The 22,080-nt window shown below is 39.2% G+C and overlaps 2 protein-coding genes across 3 annotated transcripts in view; one reads left to right on the forward strand and one right to left on the reverse strand.

The window, feature by feature from the left end:
* CTR9 (CTR9 homolog, Paf1/RNA polymerase II complex component) overlaps window positions 1-22,080 on the reverse strand; it is a 339,089-nt gene that overhangs the window by 78,807 nt on the left and 238,202 nt on the right. The window lies entirely within an intron of this gene.
* Window positions 1-22,080, forward strand: part of IRAG1 (inositol 1,4,5-triphosphate receptor associated 1) — a 92,035-nt gene that overhangs the window by 54,398 nt on the left and 15,557 nt on the right. Inside the window, exons 18-28 of one of the 2 annotated variants that reach the window (XM_081918032.1) lie at window positions 1,293-1,484; window positions 3,976-4,076; window positions 6,111-6,181; window positions 6,864-7,037; window positions 7,872-7,949; window positions 8,936-8,982; window positions 9,538-10,140; window positions 12,931-13,009; window positions 13,804-13,942; window positions 14,995-15,025; window positions 16,782-16,922. In XM_081918032.1, coding sequence (XP_081774158.1) covers window positions 1,293-1,484; window positions 3,976-4,076; window positions 6,111-6,181; window positions 6,864-7,037; window positions 7,872-7,949; window positions 8,936-8,982; window positions 9,538-10,140; window positions 12,931-13,009; window positions 13,804-13,942; window positions 14,995-15,025; window positions 16,782-16,922 — 1,656 coding nt within the window. The remainder of the gene's footprint in view (window positions 1-1,292; window positions 1,485-3,975; window positions 4,077-6,110; window positions 6,182-6,863; window positions 7,038-7,871; window positions 7,950-8,935; window positions 8,983-9,537; window positions 10,141-12,930; window positions 13,010-13,803; window positions 13,943-14,994; window positions 15,026-16,781; window positions 16,923-22,080) is intronic. The other variant, XM_081918033.1, reaches the window with a different exon arrangement.

A 22,080-nucleotide genomic window follows, 5' to 3' on the forward strand; every position in this document is an offset into this window, starting at 1 on the left:
TTTGACATAGAGCAGCTTTGCAGTGGTCAAAACTTGTAAAATCTGGATCTTATATGAAATTAGAGGCTGACTTTTTACAGAATTTAATTAGCAGATTAGTTGTTCTAACAGCAACTCAGCTTGCCAACTTTCCCTTATAATTTCAACCACGCAGTTCCAAAACTGCTTTGCATTAGTGCACCCCCATAGCAAAAAATATATATCCCTTTATGGCTTTACAAAACCAACACTTTCCATCCCTAACCTTACTTGTGATCTTTGACTTCCTGTTTTCACTCTTTGGCCATATAAGCAATTGGTTTTTCTCTATGTTTATTTTGAAACCTGCACTCTCCCTGTATTGCTGTAAAACTCTGTGTAATTCTCCAGATAAATCACAATATTGTCTGCAAATAAATCAATATTCCTTTTGGATTCTAATTCCTTTAAATGCCAGATTAAAAGACTGGAGCATAGTTTAAAGCAAAGTTGGGAAGCCTGTGGCCTTGCAGATGCTGTTGGACCCCAACTCCAACCTGCCTTGCCTATGGCTGGGGATAATGTTGTACTCCAGCAACTTTTGGAGGCCCACAGTTTCTCGAACTCTGAATTAATAGGTATGAACTTTGAGCAACAGTCCAAATCCAACTGGTAGAAGTTGAAGGGAGTGGACATAGATCATGTAATGTGTACTACCTACCAAGGCAAAGGGCTTGGCCAGATTGCTATGCCTGCACAATGGCATTCTATGGTCGGTGATGGTATTAGTGATTGGCACAAAAGTCAGCCAATCAGTGCTATGCATATTTTGGTTTCTGTTCCAGACAGTAGGAACCACTTCTTTCCAAGCCAGTCAAAAAGATTGAAAGTGTGTCAGAAAAATGACAAGTCCACAATAATCTCATCACTGAAATGCATGTGTGAAAAACATTTTTGTGCACTGAGCAATATCCATGTCAAATGTATGTTATTTACAAAAAAAAGGTCATTTTTAGTACTAGATTTCAACACAATCATTCCTTGACTTTGCCTAGACTTTTATGAAGGACTGACAAGGAGGTCTATCTTAATTGGAAATGAGAGCACTTTAAAGCTTGCCAATGAAGCCTTCCATGCAGTAATACAAGGAATGTTGAAAAGGTTTATCTTAATGTCCTTACTATGTTACATTAGACCTTTCAAAACCCCAAGTTAATAAAACACAAGGAGAAGCATAAGTTGTTACTTTAAACTTTATTGCTGCTTGTTGTTATAAAGTGATCTCAGCCTGGACTTTAAATGGGTTTAATTTGTATTTTTGGCATCTGCTATAGCCTTGGGATCACAAGGCCCCACAGTGCTTATCTTCAGAGGTTAACTCGAAACAGACATTCCCATCAGTGCATAGCCTCTTTAGTCAACACTGCAATCCAGCGTGTCTTTCACCTCTCATTATGCCAACCCTACCTGAAGATGAGGGACAGCCAACAGAGACACAGAACCCCGTTTTGCCTTCTCCAATCAAAGTAAGCAACATTTATAAATATGCTATCCTCAGTGACTTGTGACTGCTTTACATTAGCTATCAATTATTATTTTTTTACTATAATTTGTGCCTTGAGTTTGATGAAAATATGCTTTGGCATGTAATTTAGTCTTGTTTTCCTCCTCTGTGACATCACAATATTCTATGCTTTCTCATCACTACCTGAATTTTAATAGCAAGTAGAGGGAAAGAATGAACGTTGTCAGAACCCAAGGTAAGTTCTACTAGATGGTACAGAAGGAAGAACGAGACATTGGCAGCAGTTCTTGCGATATTTATGACAAGATTATGACCACCTCCCACACTGTTTAGCATATTTATCCTAACATTGCAATGTAATTTAACACTGATGAAAAATGGGAATTGATGTAGTGTCATATGGTGTTATATCACCACTCATTGATCTTTATTCTGGATCTTAAGACTATTGTTCTTGTCTGAATATTCTTATTTGTGGGGCTGGACCATGATTATGTATTTCACTTTTTCTAGTTTGTACTCAGGGCTGCTGCCAGCCTCCTAGCAGAATGGGCTGTTATGACGTTATAGTTTAGGATGCTCTGCAATTTGTTCTGCATGACGTTTTAGCCAATGTTGGCTCTAAAACGAATCCTATACATTGGAATAGCTTTGACTGCTGTGTTTCCCCCCCCCCCCATATTTATCCATATTATATGGCCAGCCCTGGAAGTAGTCCCTGAACAATTCGTGCTGCTTAAGACAATGTATGAATGGCATCCTAGCTGAGGTGAAACAGAAATGGTAGTAGTTGCTACCAAAGTTGGACTGAATGTTTGCTTTTTTGTGCTTTTTTATTTTTTAAGAAAAAGATTTAGCCCTATTTGGCATTAGCAGTAAGATCAACCCATGCTTTCTGGTAATATTAACAGCATGTGACACTCCACATTGCACACACAGAGACAACTATGTCAACACAGTTGATGATATCACAGAGAACTTCCTGACCTTCTAATCTCCCCTCAAAAATATTTTTGATGTTTTGCACATCATTTGGATGACATGCATAAAATGTGTAAAAGAGGGACCTTCTGCTAATATGCAGTACTGAATCAACAAGTGTAATGATTTTCAAGCCTGCTTCTTTAGGATTTATGTTATCAACTGCCCTTTTTTTAAAAAAAAAAATAACACAAAACAGATCATCATGTTCTCTTGAGATGTGTTGAAAACGTTAAAGCCAATGTATATCTGGCACGTTCAGTTTTACTTTTATCATTGTCTTTTAAACCTAGGACACAGTATTCTACTCTTTGGATAAAAACATCCGCTGCTTTTCCTTTCAACATCCTAGGAAAATGTTGTCAGCAGTGAACTGTGCAGTTATTTGTCATGCATTCTGACACCATTACACATTTGTGCTGAGGGCTAGTTTCCTGATTTAAGATAAACAGCCCACGTGTGTGAGTTCTAGTGATCAGTCTAATGGAAGGCATACAGTATAGGTCAAAGAGATCTTGATTTTGCTCCATCTTGCATGCAGTTGTGTGTCTTTAAAGTGTTGTCAGGTACAGGACAACGGTAATTGTTAACTATAAGAAACTAATGCTGGGAGAGCCTGAACAGTAGTCTCTTTTTCAGCTGCTGGCTGCTGCTTATTTGAAAGTTCGTTTAGTTAGCAACATCTAAGGGTTTCCTGTTTCCCACAGCATTATGTATTACTACCTAGAAAAAGCCATTATATGTCCTAGATAGTATTATAAAAAGGTAAACGTTCAGATTGACCCTGCCACAGGAGTAGGCAGAGGATGCCATGGCTGTTTGTGACTCTAGAGGGTGAAGAACAAATATGAGCTAGAATGGTTGGCCACACCTTGATATTGGGGAGAAATCGCTGGATGTACGTGGGAAAAGCTCTCATGAAACATGTGCATGCCATAATACCTCAACAACAACAAAATTAAATAAAGATTTTTCAAACAACACAAACACACCCCTTGCACAGGAGGCAAAGCAAAGAAAGCCATAGTAAAAAAAAAGTGGAGTTAACTAATTGATGTGTAGAATGTAGGACTTGCTTCCAGGTGGCCAAATGCACTGAGCTGTTCATGAGAAATTTAAAGAAAATTTTTGTTAACCTGGGAAGGCATTTTATACACACACACACGCCTATTATTACTTCATATTAGTAGTAGTATTATTGGTATTATTAATCTCACTTGTCCAATATGGCAGCTAGTCCTCAATTGTTTTAAAATGGATTTGAAACATCTGGGTTCTTTATAAAGTTGTTCACAAATGCTAATTTATCAAGAATTGTGTATTAGTTGCTCCTGCAGTTAGGTAGGGTCTGCATTAGAGCATAGGACTTGAATTATGCAGAGCCTGTGAATAAATTAGGCCTAGAATTTCATGTAAAAATGTCATGTTTATTCCATTGCAATTATCCTGTGGTATATTTCTATATTCCAAGTCAAATTTTCAAAATATTTTTTTTGTCACAAACCATTCAGGAGTCCCCTGTTGAAGCAGCAACATGCAACACGCCTTCTATCGTTCTTCCAGAAAACATAGTCACACCAGATACAGAAAGAGAAAAAAATCTAGCTTTCAGGTAATACATAAATAAGCACACACAAATTGTTTTCTACTCTGCCATTGGTAAATGAGGAACCTGCACAATCCTCATATGTTGTTAGACTCCAACTCCCATCAGTGCCGGAAAGCATGGCCAATGATCTTTATGGCGCTACATGCTGAGCTCTATACATCGGGAATGCCTTCTCTGCATCATTTGCTATAAACTGATTTGGCCTTTCTATATGCTTGGTTTGTTTGTTTGCCTCTTGCCTCTATAACTTTGTAGCATTCTAACATATACACAGCTTGTAAGGATAGATCTGAAAGTTCATTCCTCTAGAAAATTATACTGTTGGGTCCAATCTCATGTGGACATTTGTGTAAATCTCTTTTGTAATGAAGTCTAGATTTGAATAATTGGAAACAGAACTGTTGCTCAGGATACATGTAACAAGCAAAGTTTTTTTTTAAAAAAAAAAAACCATCAGAGCATGCCGACTTATCCATTTCATGTGGAGCTACTTTGTAGGGTGAGGTGCATGAAACAAAGTAAGTATAGAGGGATTTCAAGAATAACACAATTTAACTTTTAGAAGACATCTAAAGGCAGCCCTGTTTAGGGAGATTTTTAACATTTGATGTTTAATCGTGTTTTTAATATTCTGTTGGGAGTCGCTTAGAGTGGCTGGGGAAACCTAGCCAGATTGGGCAGGGTATAAACAATATATTATTATTATTATTATTAATAATAATAATTTTGGATTTAAAGTAGGAATACATGGGTGTTCTCATGCATGTGGGCTAAATCCTGCAATCTTTGCTTAGAGGATTGAAACTTACGCAATCTTTGAAATAAATATTTCAGCACTGAAACCTTTTGACGACTACATTGCCCCAAAGGAACAGCTGTCTTACCTGGCTGCTTGCCCAGTTACAATACAGCTACCACTTCCCTTCTCTTCCCCTTCCCCTTCCCTGTTGTGTTCCTCTTTCTCTTTTTTCCTCGTTTTGTTTGCTTGCTTGCATAGTTTTGCTTACTTACCTAGATGAAGACAGAAAATGACTACCAATGAATTGCCAGAGACCAAATTGCTGACAATAAATAAAATAATTTTCTAACACTTGATTTCAAGTTGGGGGGGGGAGAGTTAGGTGTATTAGGACTTACTGCTGTTTAAAGATGATGGGAAATTTCAGTGAACTGCTAATTAAAAGAGAAACAACAAACCAGAGCTCTTTGGGGGTGGGGTTGGAATGTGCCCAATTATCATTCTAGTTTGTCTTATCTTGTACATTCGAGTTACATAGAATGATCCTAAATGAGTAATGGGAGGACATATGTTTGACAACCTGGGAAGTATATTTCAAGCACTATTTTTATTGTAGCAATGTAGCCATTGGGTTAATTCCTGAACATTCATTGTAGGCTGGCACACCTGCCCCACTCCCAACCATTCTGACCTACTGACAGAGGTAGCTCAGCTCATATAAATGTATCAGCTAGACGCTAGTCACAAAATCTCAGCTTGGAATGGAGATGTCAACAGTCAGACCATCGCTGCAGTATCTGGCTCCCATCTTGTTCTTAGCATGGCATGGGAAACATTTAACACAATAGAAGTTGTTCTTACTAATTAAATGTAGCTGAATTTTCTGGAACAATTATGGCAACATCATTTTTGTTCACACAAAATAAAGCTGAGGTGAATTTAATGAAAAAATTGCATATTCAAGATGAGAGAAGATTTCTTGGGGTTTACACATGATGTGAAAATTGATCCTATTTTGCTTGTTTTTGTCCAGCTCCCATACAGGAAGCACTTCTCTCATAACTCTATGGGATGTCCCAAAGGAGCTATTTCAGTGCAGAGTAGGATGCTGACTTGGCAAGTGTGCCTTTCCAAATTCACATTTGCTAAAGGCCAAACTAGTTTGTGAATTAAATGTGTGGTGTTTTTATTTTAAATGTGTGTGTATTTAGTTTTAATACTTTTATAAACTGATTTATATAATGCTACTTTAGTTTTAATAAAGCTCATTCCCCCCGGCCTTTTCTTTTCCCCTCCAGACCTGTTAGTCCTCATCTGCGGCATTCTCACAGAAATGCTAGGACATCAGCTAGCTCACTGACATCTGTGGGTAAGAAACACACACACACACACACACGTTGGCAATTGCTTGATGAAAATGTGCAGTTGCCTATCTGCCCTGTAGAGATTTTAATGACTGTACCATCGTTCAATATGCAACATTGCAATGGTATGAAAACTTGTTTATATGCTTGATTTAAGATATGCAAACTCTGTACAAGATTTGGTGGAGGGGGAGAAGGGAGAAATGCAAAGTAATATAAAATAGAATCCTCAGGTTTCTGATATCCTAGTGAGCTCCGCATGGATCAGTGCAATCCTGCATTTTATCTATCAAGGGTTCAAGGGGTTTAGGGCAAAGCTACTTAGGTCTGATTCAATTGCCAGATGTGGAATTCTGCCTTAGGTCAGCTGCTCACACCCAATATGCACTTCTGTGGTTAGCATGACTCCTTGGCAAAGCTTCAATAGCTGCATATACCGTACCATTTAACACAAAGATTGTTGTGTGTGGGAGTATAGTGCACCATTGTGTCACCATTGCAGCAAGTCCGAGTTTCATTAGAGCTCAGCTACATCACAGGGTTTCCATAAATTCAGTATTTTACTCAGTGTGTAATTAGATGGCAGTATGTTGAGTAAAATCTGACCTATATAGCACACCAAGTGATGAAAGACTTCAAATGCTGTTACATGATACAACTGGGTAATTTGGATACTTTTCCATTTAGATAACAGAGGTAATGTAATTGACTTGGTGAATGACCAGCTGCCAGATGTTAAAATATCTGATGAAGATAAAAAGAAGAATCTTGAATTGTTAGAAGAAGCAAAGAGGGTGAGTGAGAGGTTCCTCACACGAAGAGGAAGGAAATCAAGAAGCAGCCTTTCAGAATCTCCCACAGGTACATGTTTTAAAATCCCATACCTTGAAATTAGGGATGTGGGTGGCGCTGTGGTCTAAACCACTGAGCCTCTTGGGCTTGCCAATTGGAAGGTTGGCAGTTTGAATCCCCACAATGGGGTGAGCTCCCGTTGCTCTGTCCCAGCTCCTGCCAACTTAGCAGTTTGAAAGCATGCCAATGCAAGTAGATAAATAGGTACCGCTGTGGCTGGAAGGTAAACGGTGTTTCCACGTGCTCTGGTTTCTGTCACAGTGTCCAGTTGCACTGTCTGTGGACAAGCACCGGCTCCCTCAGCCTGAAAGCGAGATGAGCGCCGCAATCCCATAGCCACCTTTGACTGGACTTAACCATCCAGGGGTCCTTTACCTTTACCTTACCTTTACCTTGAAATTATGCAAATGAAACCCAGTGTTAGCCTGTGTGCAACGTGTGTTTTATCATAAATTAGCAAAGGTCATTTTAATATAAGAGGCCTGTGGCACTATAAAGGCAAATATATATTGTGGCATATAAGGTGCCGAAAGCTTTTTGCCCGCTTATTCTTGACATCATTCATAGATTTTAAAGATGCACATGTCTTTCAGCTTTTCCTCATGTTAGCTGTACTTGGACATTCTTCGTTCCCATGTTCACCAAGTCATGCAAAGTAGCCCAACCCCAACGTGCTTCTCTCAGTGCTTGTACATATAGCACTCTCCTGTGACATCACTCAGCAAAAGCATGGTGCCCTGCTCATTATCTGTTGCAGATTTAATGATCTGCTTACTTAAAACCGGAAGATGAGAACTAACCACTCAGAATAACTATTCATTGTTGTGTATAACTTTAATGCAGCTATATCCCCAGCACTTAGCCCTAATGCTTCACCTGCTGCCTCTCGGAGCAACTCTTTCACTCTGCCAAGTCCAACAGGTAAAATTAATGTTGCATGTTCAAATTATATACATATGAGTTGAGCAGCCATAGATGTTTGGTCATTATAAGATCTCGTAATATTCCCTGCCCCCACCCCACCCCCGAAATGGTAAGCTAGAAATCTTGCTGGGCAAATGAATAGGGAATGTTTTACAGCAAAATGCGATGTAAATATGAGAAGAAGCTTGATCAGATCTAAGCTGTATCTAGTCCAGCACCCAACAGTGTTCAGACAGATGTTTCTAGGAATCCAAAAATCAGGGTGTGAAGAGCCCTTTGTCACTCACCTAACCACTCGCCCGCCCACCAAGAGAGTCTTTCTCTTTTCCCCCAGGGGCTAACCTGACAGGTTTTAGAGCTGGCCATATGGCCCCATGGCACCTCCCACTTCTAAGGTGGTATTGTTCTGTTAAAAGATTTTTGGCCGTCCTTTAAGACAATGTCCACTCTATCCTATATGAAACAGTTAGATTTTACCTGCCTTATAATAAGTCAGCAGGGTAGAGGCAGTATGAGCTCTCATGGAAGGAAATTCCATGGCAAGATGGACAATGTGCTGGCAGCTGTATGCCCTGTTGACTCCTCCACACCCTCTAGGCTTATTAAACCTAGCAGAGGTTTTATTGGTATTTTTAATGTATATTTTTTGTAAACCGCTTATAGGGTTTAATGATTAAATGGTATATAAATCCTCTTAGGCTGCAATGGGTAAGTCTTCTCTTAAAAGGGAACCCACAGCAGAACCTCATTAGACATTTTTGAAATACTGGAGAGGCTCATATGGGCTGACACGTTCTATGAAGCAGTATTGATTGTAGCAAAAGTCCTATAAGCTAAGGGTGTGTTGAATTGTTCAGGACTTTTGTTAACAGGAACAGCACTCTTTTCTGCCTGTAGTAGCCATATGGCCATTGAGTTTAGAGCTAACTATGACATGTTACAGTATGTAGTGGAAGTTTCATCACCTGTTTTTCATATTGTAGGTTCTGATATATGCCCATCTGCTTTGGGTTCAGTGCCTCCACTGCAGGTAAGAATGCTCTAATGCTTATTATTGTTGGGCACTGCATACAATCAATCAGGATAACAACACATTACCTTGGCAAGAAAATGTGTGTGTTTGTGTGTGTGTTGGGGGGCTTTATCAATGGGAGAACATGTGCTTAACCGGTACTGCATCCCCATATTGTCTCCTAAAAATCATCTCATTACTTTTGGGCCTGAATCTTCCACCGGCTCAGTGTAAATGTTTATTGAATAAGGACTTTTATAACAGCTTCTACTGCTTCTTTTTGTGAGCTTAGCATGTCATCTGAGCCAAACTGTAAACATAAGAACAAAACTTGGTTGCAGCTAATGGTTTGTCTGGAGTGAGCCAAACAATGAGCTCAGGATTGAAGAACATGCTATTCCAAACTATGGCTTAGCTCAGAGCAGAGAGGCAGCAGGAGACAAAAGAAAGGAGTGCAGGGGCCACAGTCTCTCCAAGAACCTGCATAGCTGCGTATTTGCACTAATCTATAGTTTGGCCTAGTGTTATGTGTAAACAAACTCATTATACTTTTTTATTATTTTTTATTTTTAGAATGCCACAAAAGGATTAACTGATCGAAATGAGAATGATCAAAGAAAACTTTCTCAGGAAAAACCAGTTACACACGCAACTGCTTTGGAAAATCCAAAGAGGTTGACGGAACAAAAGGAGAACTTTGATCCACATAAGCCTATGGATAACCTACCCAGATCCTGTACTTCAGGTTATGACACTGGCAGAGTATCTCTAAATACCAGCCCAAGCACCTGTGAAAACAAACTTCAGAATCTAATCCCTAAAAAACCAAAAGAAAATGATTCTCCTTTCCAAGGCCATTTACAAGGACCAGGGATATTTACCATGGACCCAAAGTTAAAGGGATCAGTAGCACCGTTATCAAAGGATTCAAAAGTTTCTTGTAAAACAGAACTTAATACACCTGGTTCCCGCCCTCCTCTATTACGAGCTGTGTCGTGGGATCACGCAGAACCTGGTAATATAGAAAAGGTACCTTTTAAATGTCCATCTGAAGATGACAGACACTTTGCCATTAACAATAAACCCAACAACATATCGACTAAACAGTCAGCCTTCAAAGACCTCCAAATACAAGTTCAGCCAGTAAGGATGCAGAAATTGACAAAGCTCAGAGAGGTGAGTTTCTATAAATTAGCAGGATTTTATTTTAGTCTTTTGTTGTTGTTCCAAAATTGTGTGATATAACAGGATTGGGCTTTGATAAAATATGAGTAGAACCTTGCATTTTGAAGTATTGGGAAATGAAGAATTGTTTTCTAGTTCATTACACCAAAGGCCACATTTCAAAGGTAGAATAAGGTGAGTCAGGGCTTGTCATATTGCTGTGCTTCTAGTTAAGCAAAAATTGAGGTCTTTAGGAAAGCGTTAACAGCAGAAAGTGAGCATCTCTATCTCTTGAACATTAGAAACACCTACCACCCACAATCTCTTGTCTCAAAAACTTTAACTTCCTTTTCATTAAGATTATCTACTGGATTATGAAAGCTAGGCACTTATTTTTTTTATGGGGAAGAAGCACAGAGATCCTATGAACATTGTCACCACAGTTCACGGACCTCCTTTTAGGCACATATAAAAAGTAACATAGGATCCCTGTCAGATATGACCTGTAAGTAAGAGGACACTGTGACTGAATATTTTGATTATCAGTTGGATTGAAGGGGTGCTGTTCCTGTGGATTTATTTTTAATTTTGGTAAATTCATTTATTAAAATGTGTTCCAACTCTACACCAGAATTACATATCTAAATTGACACATTCTTTTCCCTATATAATTAGCTTTTCAACTCTGCAGCTTTAATGTTAAATTAGAAAGCAGTCTTTTGCCTTTTAGTGAAACAAAAGCTTACCGCTTAAAGGTGATTGTAAAATACAGCGCAGAGGTACTTTGGTCTCTAATAAAGTATGCAATATGTAAACAGGAAGAAGCTGATGAACTGTCCTGTCATCTTTCAAAGTAGTATTTAGGAATTAAATAAGCTACTTTTGGTCTCTTAGGAGATTTCTTCACATCCAGAAAAACCTTTCCTTCCTGAAGCTATATCAACAAATCATCTTAAACATTGCTTCAAGTGTTTCTGCTGTTCATGTGCTTCCTTTTCTTTTGTGTCTTATTTCTTGCTGCTTTCAACACTTCTTTCCCAGGACATCACATCACATTGTTATCTGCAGGCCTCAAGACAACTGGTTACTTCTGTGTAGCTGAAATAATCTACATGCATAAAGGGGAAAAGAAATTCAGGCAGAACCGTGACTAGAGAGCTAAAAGTCCATTTGTGGGCCTATGCTCTGGCAGCAAAGAAGCAATAGTTTTCCTTACTCTGATACAATGTTGGCAGTTTATTAACTGGATCAAATGTAATAGAGTAGAGAAGAAGAAAAGTCTTTCCAGCAAGAAACTCTCATAGGATTTTCAAAAAATTATTTTTCAAAGTTTTATTTTCATAAAATGTGTTTATTTTCACCAGGAGATAAGATATAGTTTATATAAGCACAAATAATTATACAGTATTCAGTATTTCTTGGCATATACCAGATTCTATAGCAGTGCATCACAAAAGTCTTCAAATTCTTAATGAGCATGGATTCTTGGTTTTCTCAAATCTTGCCAAGCACTTTGGCCATTCATCTGTTGTTGAGTAATTGATGATAATAAAATGGAAGTTGTGTTGCGTGGAATCTACACACATATAAAAACCATCCTGAAAATGCTTTTTTTAAAAAAAAGTGTTGTTAAAAAATTCATTAAATTTTCCATAAAACTCGCCATCTCCATCTAGTGTCACATTTTATATTGCACTTAAAACACACTTAAGACGTTTTGTTTGCAGCTGTATAGCAGAGTCCTTGGTCAGCATTTCATCTATCCAGAGTTTAACCTCTAATGGATAGGGTTTCACTCCTCTAAAGGAATAGGTTTCAGTTTTGTCCGGGAAGTGCAGGTAGCTTTTTTTTGGCATGAGCCAAGGATGGTAAACTTGCTGTAACTCCCTCTGGACATGGGGGGAAAGCTTGGCTACAGTGATCGGCACTCCTGGTAACCTCCAGCCTAGATTACAGTAATATGTTGCATGTGGAACTGCCTCTAAAGTTAGTTTAGAACATGGCCACTGGGCTGCTGTCTAGGACCATGAATAAATTTCACCAGTTCAGAGTGCTCACTTTTAAGGCTCTTTGCTGCTTAGGACTAGAGCATCTGGAGGACTGTATCCTCCCAACATAAGCCTGCCCATACACTCAGGCCATCTTCTCCAAGTGCCCTCACTATTTGAGATGAGGTGGGTAGTGATTGAATGAAAAGCTCTTTTGGTTGTGGTACCCTTTTATCAGGTGTGCTTGCCTGGTATAGTGTACTTTGGTTTAAGAACAGCTTAGTTTATGAACAACGGATTAAGAACACTGCAAACCCGGAAGTAGGTGTTTTGGTTTGTGAACTTTGCCTTGGAAGCTGAACATGTTCCGCTTTCTGTTGAGTGTGTTCCATTTGTAAACTGAGTCCCCCACTGCTATGGGAAAGCATGCCTTGGTTTAAGAACACTTTGGTTTCAGAATGGACTTCCAGAACAGATTAAGTTAGTAAACCAAGGTACCACTGTATTGGTACCTTGGGTTGGATCCCTATACTTAGTCATACTTATGATAGATCCATTAAGACCAATGGGACTAAAGTTAACTTACATCCCATTTGAGTAATTACTCTAAGCATGACTAAGTCTAAATCCATTGTTTCTAGATTTAGTGACTGGAAATTTGTTATGCTAAAGGGTGCAATGTAAATTTATTGGTGACATGTTGCAAAACCCAGCAACTTGATTACCACTATCTTTGCCAATGTACTATATAATTATATCACTGAGCTTGTTATTTCTTGTGAAGAATTAATGCAGTTCTTTCCTACCTAATCAGGAGCACATATTGATGCGGAATCAAAATTTAATTGGACTTAAGCTCCCTGACCTAAGCGAAGCTGCTGAACAGGAGAGAGGTGAAATATGATAAAATTTGGTGGGAAATGTACTTGTGGTTAGGAGGGAGGAGGCCACAACAGTGGGAGTTTTTTTAACAGACTGAGGCCTCTTGCTAGAATACACCACTGAAGACCACACCATATGTGACTTCTTGTGTGGGTATGGTAGCGAAAAGAGCACATTGTTGCATGTGGAAATTATTGCATCCATCACAATGGATCCCATTTAGTACAATGTGCTTGTAATCTTGGCCTTTTTGAAGTCAGTAAAACTATTGTCAACAGACACTGGCAATAAAAGCTGTATTCCAGTTGCCACTTTCCAGACAGAGGAAAGTTGGTTCCACTTAATTATTGATAAGACAGTATTGAAATGCTAGGTGACAATCACATTGAATAGCTGGATTTTATCTTCAGTCAGTAGTGCCTTTGCTGAATTTTCCGATTAGCCCTATTCCCATACTGGAATATACCTTTTCTTCATCCCCTTCAAACATTAGGCCGGGGCGGATCTTGGGGTCTCAAATTTCAATGACGCCCTGTGTAATGCCAAAATTTGGCACCCCCTCACTCCATTGTAAATCATAGTTGCTGTGCCCCCTGTTGCATCCCTGAGGCTCCATGCCCAATTCAACCAAAACAGTTGTGCTCCCGTAAATCCACCTCTGATTAGGCCCATCAGAGTACAAAGTTTAGTAATGTGTTAAACTACTTTAGATCACAATGCACTACTGAAGCAATAGAATAGTAGTAGCAATAGTAGAGAAGTGGTGGTGTTGGCAATAATAATAATGATAATAATTTTTTTAAAGTTTTGAACTCTTCTTCAGGGTCTTCACCAGTGCCTTTCTCATCAGAGGAGGAAGAGGCGAAAAGTAGATGTGAGGTGATGCCCAACATTCCTGACACTCTTTTACGAAAACTCCGTGTGCACACCTCTCTTCCAGGAAGGTAAACCACTTTGTGCTGATACTCACACTGTCACCCAAATGCTTTGTGGAAGAGATACTTAAGTGCATTAGATTCAAAAAGGCAATGTGTAGGTGTTCTCCCTCCATTTATGCCTATTACATGGTGTAGTCATTAGTGCTGGACTACAGTGGTGGATATTCAAATCCCAAGTAAGCTCTGAAACTCCAGATGCGCTCTCTCAGCCTGACCTACTTCACAGGATTGTTGTAATGATAAAATGTGGGGAAAATTACATATCCCACCCTGAGTTCGTCTAAGGAAAGTGGGATGGAGATCTAACAAATAAGAAAACTATGCATTTGAATTAGTATTATCTAAATTGTAATGCAAAGTTGTAATCAGAAACTAACTAAAGCTATATTTTACTTAGGATAGGTTATTTAGGATACCATCTCTTGGGAATGAGTTCATGTGCTATGTTTTGTAGCAAGGAAAAGTTCCGTTAAGCAGAAATTATACTTGGTGAAGCAGCTCAAAATATAAATGACCTTGCATTATGACTGTGTGCTTACGGAGTCTTTCTGGCCAAATTAAGGAAATTATATTTCCTCTTCACTTCAGTCTTTGTAAGAAACAAGACCACAGTATATTAGGCCTGCCAACTTCTTCAGAATGGTGTTATCTTTTACACCAATACAGGAAGTGAAGCAGCCTTTGTGGTGTTTATATAGCACAATGCTGTGACAATAAATTAACATTATAAAAACATTACCTTGGATCTTGAGAGTCTAATAATTTTGCATTTGCCAAGGAACATACACCACACTTAGGACCTGCATTTAATACATAGTAGGCAGCTGCATATCTTGTTTTTCCTTATCTAAGTACAGTAGCAGGGAAGCCTGATGCTCACTGTGAAGTGAGGCTTATTCCCCTGCCATTCTTATCTCACTGGGGAAGTAATCACCCAATGTCCCAGGGCTAGGGCCGTAGGAAAATCCAGCATATGCACCAGTGGTGCCTCTGTGGCTCCTAATGACATTTTTTCTGCGCTGGCAAACTTTATAACTTAGTTTCCCGTTTTATTGCAGCTCTCCTCCGCTTACTGAGAGAGAGGTTGAGGTAAGTCTCCTTTTGTTTTGTTTTTACTGTAAAATGCTTGAAGGCTCTTCGTCATCATATTTTGTGTGCAACATACTCCCAAGCAACATTTTGTAGATAACCTTTCCATGGCTCCCCTCAAGACATTCTTTGAAGAAAATCTAATCCAAACTGGAGTCAGAGAAGGGTCATTATTTTTAACAACAAACATAAAAATTCCATTAAAAAATTAGCAAAATGGACAAAACTAAAATAAGGAGCAGAGCCAGCAGTCTTCATCAGAGCTGGCCCAATCAGGGGATAAGACAGTCTTCAATAAGGCAGCCTTCACTAAATATCAGAAATCACTATAGGGGGTCTGGTGAACCTCTGGCAGTAGCTGGGCCTCTTTGAAAGACCTTGGAGGGCAGGCAGAATCATGGATCATAATCTCATGAATTGTTGATGGTTACCACTATTTATAAGGGACGCAGGTGGCACTGTGGGTTAAACCACAGAGCCTAGGACTTGCCGTTGGAAGGTCGGCTGATCGAATCCCCGTGACAGGGTGAGCTCCTGTTGCTCAGTCCCTGCTCCTGCCAACATAGCAGTTCGAAAGCACGTCAAAGTGCAAGTAGATAAATAGGTACCACTCCGGCGGGAAGGTAAACGGCGTTTCCATGCACTGCTCTGGTTCGTCAGAAGTGGCTTAGTCATGCTGGCCACATGACCCGGAAGCTGTACGCCAGCTCCCTCGGCCAGTAAAGTGAGATGAGCGCCGCAACCCCAGAGTTGGTCACGACTGGACCTAATGTTCAGGGGTCCCTTTACCTTACCGCTATTTATTTATTTGAAACATTTTTGTACCACTTAATTATTCATATTTCTAAGTGGTATCTATAAAAAAATCCATAGAAAATAAGAAAATAAAACAATAGCAATTTATCATAAAGCCAAACTGGTATTCACTGCTGTTCTTTCTACCATGTTGTCATAGAAATGGTGTCTGGATAAGACAGAGAGAGCAATTTTTAAAAGTTGTAGGAAGTAGCAAGGAAAGTTAACGTTGTTCTTGGAGTGCCATTCTTCTCCATTTGCTTATCCATTGAGGAGCCCTATATAAATTATATTATGTTATATAAAATATTTTATGTCTGTGTTGATAATTTTACTGTCTGCTGTTTCTAACGCCTGCTTTTATTAATTTATAATGAATATTTCATACTATCAAATGAACTGCTTTGAGATATATCTTTTATTTAAGTGATAGCTAAATTTTGCTAAATAAATAATGAATAAAGCTTTAGAAGTTATAGTTGTGGTCAGGAGTAAAAGGACTGAACTGATATGTTACTACAGCAAGCACTGATTTCACATTGGTCAGTGTAATGCCTGTGGTCTCAGTACAGCCTTGGAAAGTAAGAAATGAATGTGCTTGCCTGCGAAGTAACTTCAGCCTAGTCTTCCAAGCTGGAGAATATGATTCAAAGTGGATTTGACACTTCTCTTTGTGGAAATTAATTCCTACTAGTGTATGGAATGGTCTCCCTCGGGAGGTTTTGGACTTTTCTTCCTTGGAGGTTTTTAAGCAGAGGTTGGATCGCCATCTGTCATGGATGCTTTAGCTGAGATTCCTGCATTGCAGGGAGTTGGACTGGTTGTCCCTTAGGGTCCCTTCCAACTCTACAATTCTATAATTATATGAGTCAACTTTATGCAAAACAATTTCCCCCTTTTATACATGGATATGACTGGTAAACAGAATTCAATGAGGCCTTTCTTTTCCCTCCCTCAACAGAATGTGTTTGTACAACTTTCATTGGCTTTCAGAAATGATAGTTATACATTGGAATCAAGAATTAACCAGGCTGAGAGGGAGAGGAATCTTGCTGAGGAGAACACAGAGAAGGAACTGGATCATTTTAAAGTTGCTATTACGGTAAGAGGACCATGGTGAACATTCACTGCAGTTTACGCTTGTTAGAATTCAGTGAATTTTGGTAGGTATTTTGAAGGCTGCTGCCAAATATGTCCCCAAATCCTATGTTATCATTAACTGTTCAGTACTCATATTGATTATCAGCCAACTTAAATCTCTAAAATGGCCACATTTCAATTCTGTGCCATAATCTAGAATTTCTTGTTCTGTGGTAGGTTGATTTTTGCAGTAGGTGGAACTGAATGTTGCAAAAATAATGTACTCTTGGAACTGCAGACATACCTTGGTTATCAAACAGCTTAGTTGTCGAACAAATTGGCTCCCGAACATTGGCTCCTGCAGCCAATCGGAAGCCGCACCATGGTTTTTGAATGGTTTTCGGGAGTTGAACAGACTCCCAGAACGGATTAAGTTCGAGAACCAAGGTACCACTATGCTTTTGTAACAAAACAAAAGAAGCATATTGTTTAGGAGTGGTGTAATAGGTGTAAAATACCAGACTTCACAAGGGGGGGCCTACCTTGTGGCCCTCCATAAGTTGTTGGACTTCAACTCCCATCAGCCCCAGCCATCAGTAGCAGTCCAACAGTTTCTGGAGGGTCACAGGTTATCTGCCTGCTTCACAGTAAGTCAGTTAGAAGCATACACTGTTGCGAATTCTTCGCAACGCTTTAGCAGAAATGCTCAGAGTTCCAGGTTCTTCAGTGCAGTATTATTTATTGTGAGCTATATATACAAATATCTACAGAAGCAGTTCATACAGTCAGACAGAGTACCTGGCTGCACCTTAAGGCAAATAGAGAGACTCTTTCTTTCTGACCACACTCCTCTACACTACTACCTTACTGCTGGACAGGCTTCCCTTTTAAACCGATGACAGCCAGTCAACTGTCAGCACACTACTGCTGAGTCATTCTGACCCAGCAGCTCCATAGAAAGTATTGCAGGCTGATTGCATCAGCTAGCAAACTCAAGCCTGCAGACTTACTATCTTACACAGCATTCTGTGATCCCAACATACACTTGTAAGTCAGATTGTTCTACAGAGTTCAGACTCAAGGGCCCTATGTCATGGAGCTCAGATCTCTTCTTGAGTCTCCTTTTCTGTACTCACCATTCCTTCTACTTTGGGTTTCAATGCTGTTTGAGAGGGAAAAGCAGTGTATGTGCTAGATGAAAGCAGCAAAATTCTGCTACATAGTTTACCATTTATTGCAGAGAGGTTTGGCATCATGATTGCATATGTTGTTTATGCATCAGTCCTACAGTATTTCCTGGAGTTCCCATCCTAAACATGGAGGAGGTAGTTGCTGTTCTTTACTATTTATGTTCCTGGGCAGGGAACAGCTGAATACTTGACATCATACAGTGAAGAATGTGTAATCTCATGCCTAAAAAATGCCCTGAGTTAAATGCACCTAAAGATAGAGGAAGCAAGGAGCGAGGAATTTTTGCAGGAAGTCCATAAATCTCTTTATAATTGTTTATGTATACATCTTTTATACTGGTATCTTTCAGAGGAAGAGTGGGCAAAGCAATTCTTATTTGTTCATGCATTTCTTTCTCAGGTAAAAACTGATTCAAACACAAAATATTTGCAGCCCAATCCAAGCATGTTTGCTTGGGAGTGGAACCCATTGGGCTTGGTGTGTCTGGGATTGCAGACTTAGCTACAATGGAAGCTGCACTCCTGTGCATGCTTGTCTATGGGTGAGCTACAATGGACATTGTAGGGCTGAAATGTGGATAGATAAGTATGCAATTGTGCTGCAAAATAGATGTAGTAGAGACTGATGTCATGGTGCAATGCCAATTCACACATTTTCACAATATGGGAATTACTCTTGTCGGGAATTACATGAAATAGGTTGCTTTTCTAAAACAATTTTCAGTATGTGTGCTTCCACTGGCATCAAAGTGCAATGTCATCTAAGAAGTATGCTTCCTTTCTGGTACTGGATTTTTCACCCACACTGACTTCTTTCCTCCCATTCAGCCTGAAAATTGTTTGCCTTCTGTGTTTGCTTTCTCATTTAAATGGGAAATCTGATGTGTAAATCTCGTGTTTATCAATCAAGGGCTATGTTTCTTGGCTGTATATCTGAAGCTGACTCATGTTCAGGAGCGCAGCACTTTTAGAGTTGGATGTACTATACTGAAACTAGGGTTGCCATACGTCCGGAATTTCCTGGACATAGCCGGTATTCAGCCCTTGTAAACAGCGTCCTGCGGGAAATTGCTGAAATGTCCAGACATAGGGCAGCCCATGTCGGTAGTTTAGATGTTGGCAAATTTTATTTAAAAAATAGATCCACAACTCATTTTTTATTTTTGAGATTTTGCAAAAACAAGTCAACATCTTTGGGCAAAACTAAAAACGCTCATCAACAACTTTTGTGTCCAGATTTTCACTTTTTAAAATGTGGCAACCCTACTGAAACTAACACAGCAGGATTCACTTTCCGTATTCCAATTTCCAATAGTAGAAAATTGCTGTTCTACTTGTTGAACTGCTTCTTCCATGAGGTGAGGAACACTGCCACTGCCCTATTTGTTTTGTGATGAAAATACTCTTATCAATGGAAAAATGTAGAAAGAGCCCACTGCTGGACCTAACCAAGTATCAAACTTTGAAAAAGGAGAGGTTGGAGGTGATTACAATGTAGCAGAAGCCCTTCTTACTTTCTAATTTGCTTGTCACAATCATTATTCTACCTCTGGTTAACCAGATAAACCAAACTGTAGGCTGGTATGCACATTATTTTGATGGACTGCATCTCAAATGCAAAATCAGTCATAAGAATCACCACGAAGGGTAGCACAATGAAGAAACTGAAGATGAACTAATTGAGGATTGTAATGTTTACAAGATTTTCCACTGGAATTTTAAAGCCCCATTGAAGGATTATCTGTGCTTTTAAATAAAAATAAAAATGAACAAATCTTTGCTTGCAGTCAACTTTTCATTACTCTTCATTATTTAGAGAGCTGTGAGATTAACAAAGCACAAATAGTATCTTTTTTTTTCCAGCATGCTTTTTATTAGTTTTCATAATAAAAGAAAAATACAAGAACATGATACACAAAATTGAATACTCATTTTCACAGGTTTTGAATGTGACTTCCTTCAACCTTTCCACAAATCATCCGTACTAATCTTTTTGTAAAGTTTCGCATTTGTTATTTTGTAATGTCGTTGATCAATCTGATTCTTCCGTTTCTCTTTAGACAATACCCTTTACTCTTTACAGAGCTCCTTTAAAACCCACCAATGTTATTTGTCCCTCACTTAGGTTTTCCAGGTAATTCGTAAAGCTTTCCCAGTCCTTAATAAACCTCTGATCCTTTAAGTATCTGATTTTCCCTGTCATTTTGTCCATCTCCACATATTCTAACAGTTTCGCTCTCCATTCCTCAATTGTTGGTAAACCCTCTGATTTCCAACTTTGGGCTAATAAGACTCTTGCCGCCGTTGTTGCGTACTGGAACAGCTTATGGTCTTTCCTTTTTATCTCCCTTCCTAGCAATCCCAGCAAGAAAGCCTCGGGTTTTTTAACAAAGGTGTATCTTAAAATTTTCTTCATTTCGTTATAAACACTCTCCCAAAACCCTTTAACCTTTTGGCATTCCCACCACATGTGGTAAAAAGACCCCTCCCATTTCTTACACTTCCAGCACTTATTACAGGAACCATACATTTTAGCTAGTTTTACGGGAGTCAGATACCAGCGGTAGAACATTTTCATTAGGTTCTCCTTCAATGTCACGCAAGCCGTAAACTTAATATGTTGTTTCCAAAGCTTTTCCCATTCTTCAAAGTATATGTTATGGCCGAGGTCTCTAGCCCAGTGTGTCATTGCCGGCTTAACTTCTTCGTCTATTAAATTCCAATCTAATAACATACTGTACATTTTAGATAGGGTTTTGTAATTATTATTGAGTATCTCAGTCTGAAATCTGGAGGCTTTATCTATATATCCTTTATCTTTAATGTCTTTCCTAAACATGTCATTTGTCTGAAAGTAATGCAACCAATCGTAGACTTGATCTTTAAGCTGCTCGTACGGCTTCATTTTCCACTTTCCTTCTTCTTTCATTAGCAGTTGTTCATAGGTAGCCCAGTTAGCCCTCATATTTGTCTTTTTGACACTCATGACTTCTAGTGGCGACAGCCAGTGCGGTGTTTTGGGCTCTAGCATGTCTCTATACCTCTCCCATACCTCGATCAGTGGACCCTTAAAGATGTGATTTCCGAAGTCTTTATGTACTTTCCTACACCCGTGCCATAGATAGGCATGCCACCCAAACCTGTTGTCGTGTCCCTCTAGGTCTAACACTTCCCTATCTTCCAGTTTTATCCATGTTTTTACCCAGCCTAGGCATGACGCCTCGTAGTACAATTTCAGGTCTGGCAGGGCAAAGCCACCTCTTTCCTTCACATCTGTTAATAATTTATATTTTATTCTCGGTTTTTTGCCCTGCCAGACGAATTTTGAGATCACCCTCTGCCAATCCTTAAATATCTTCATGCCTTTGATCACGGGGATATTCTGGAATAGAAACAGTACTCTTGGGAGCACGGACATCTTAATTGTGGCTATTCTGCCCCAAAATGACAATTTAAGCCTACCCCATGTTTCAATATCTTTCTTGACTCCCTTCCATACTGTTTCATAGTTGTTTTTGAATAGATCTATGTTTTTTGGCGTTACCCATATTCCTAGATATTTCACCTTCCTAGTCACCTCTATTTCTGTTTCTCTTTGTAGTTCTTCGACTTTGTCCATATTCATATTCTTAACTATCATTTTTGTTTTCCTTTTGTTTAATTTGAAGCCGGCCACCTTTTCAAATTGGTCAAATTCTGCAAGTACCTCTTTTAGTGAGACAGTTGGATCTTCCATTGTTACGACCAGATCGTCTGCAAATGCCTTGATTTTATATTCGTTCTGCCCAACTGTTACACCTTTTATTCCTTTGTTTTCTCTTATTGAATTTAGTAGAACTTCTAGCACCATTATAAATAGCAGTGGGGACAGCGGACATCCCTGTCTTGTTCCCTTTGTTATTGTTATTTCTGCAGTCTCCACATTATTTATGATTAGTCTTGCCTTTTGGTCCGTATAGATTGCCTTTATCCCATTATAAAATTCTGTAC

This window comes from Podarcis melisellensis (assembly GCF_964234715.1).
Source record: "Podarcis melisellensis genome assembly, chromosome: 1".
Lineage (NCBI taxonomy): Eukaryota > Metazoa > Chordata > Lepidosauria > Squamata > Lacertidae > Podarcis > Podarcis melisellensis.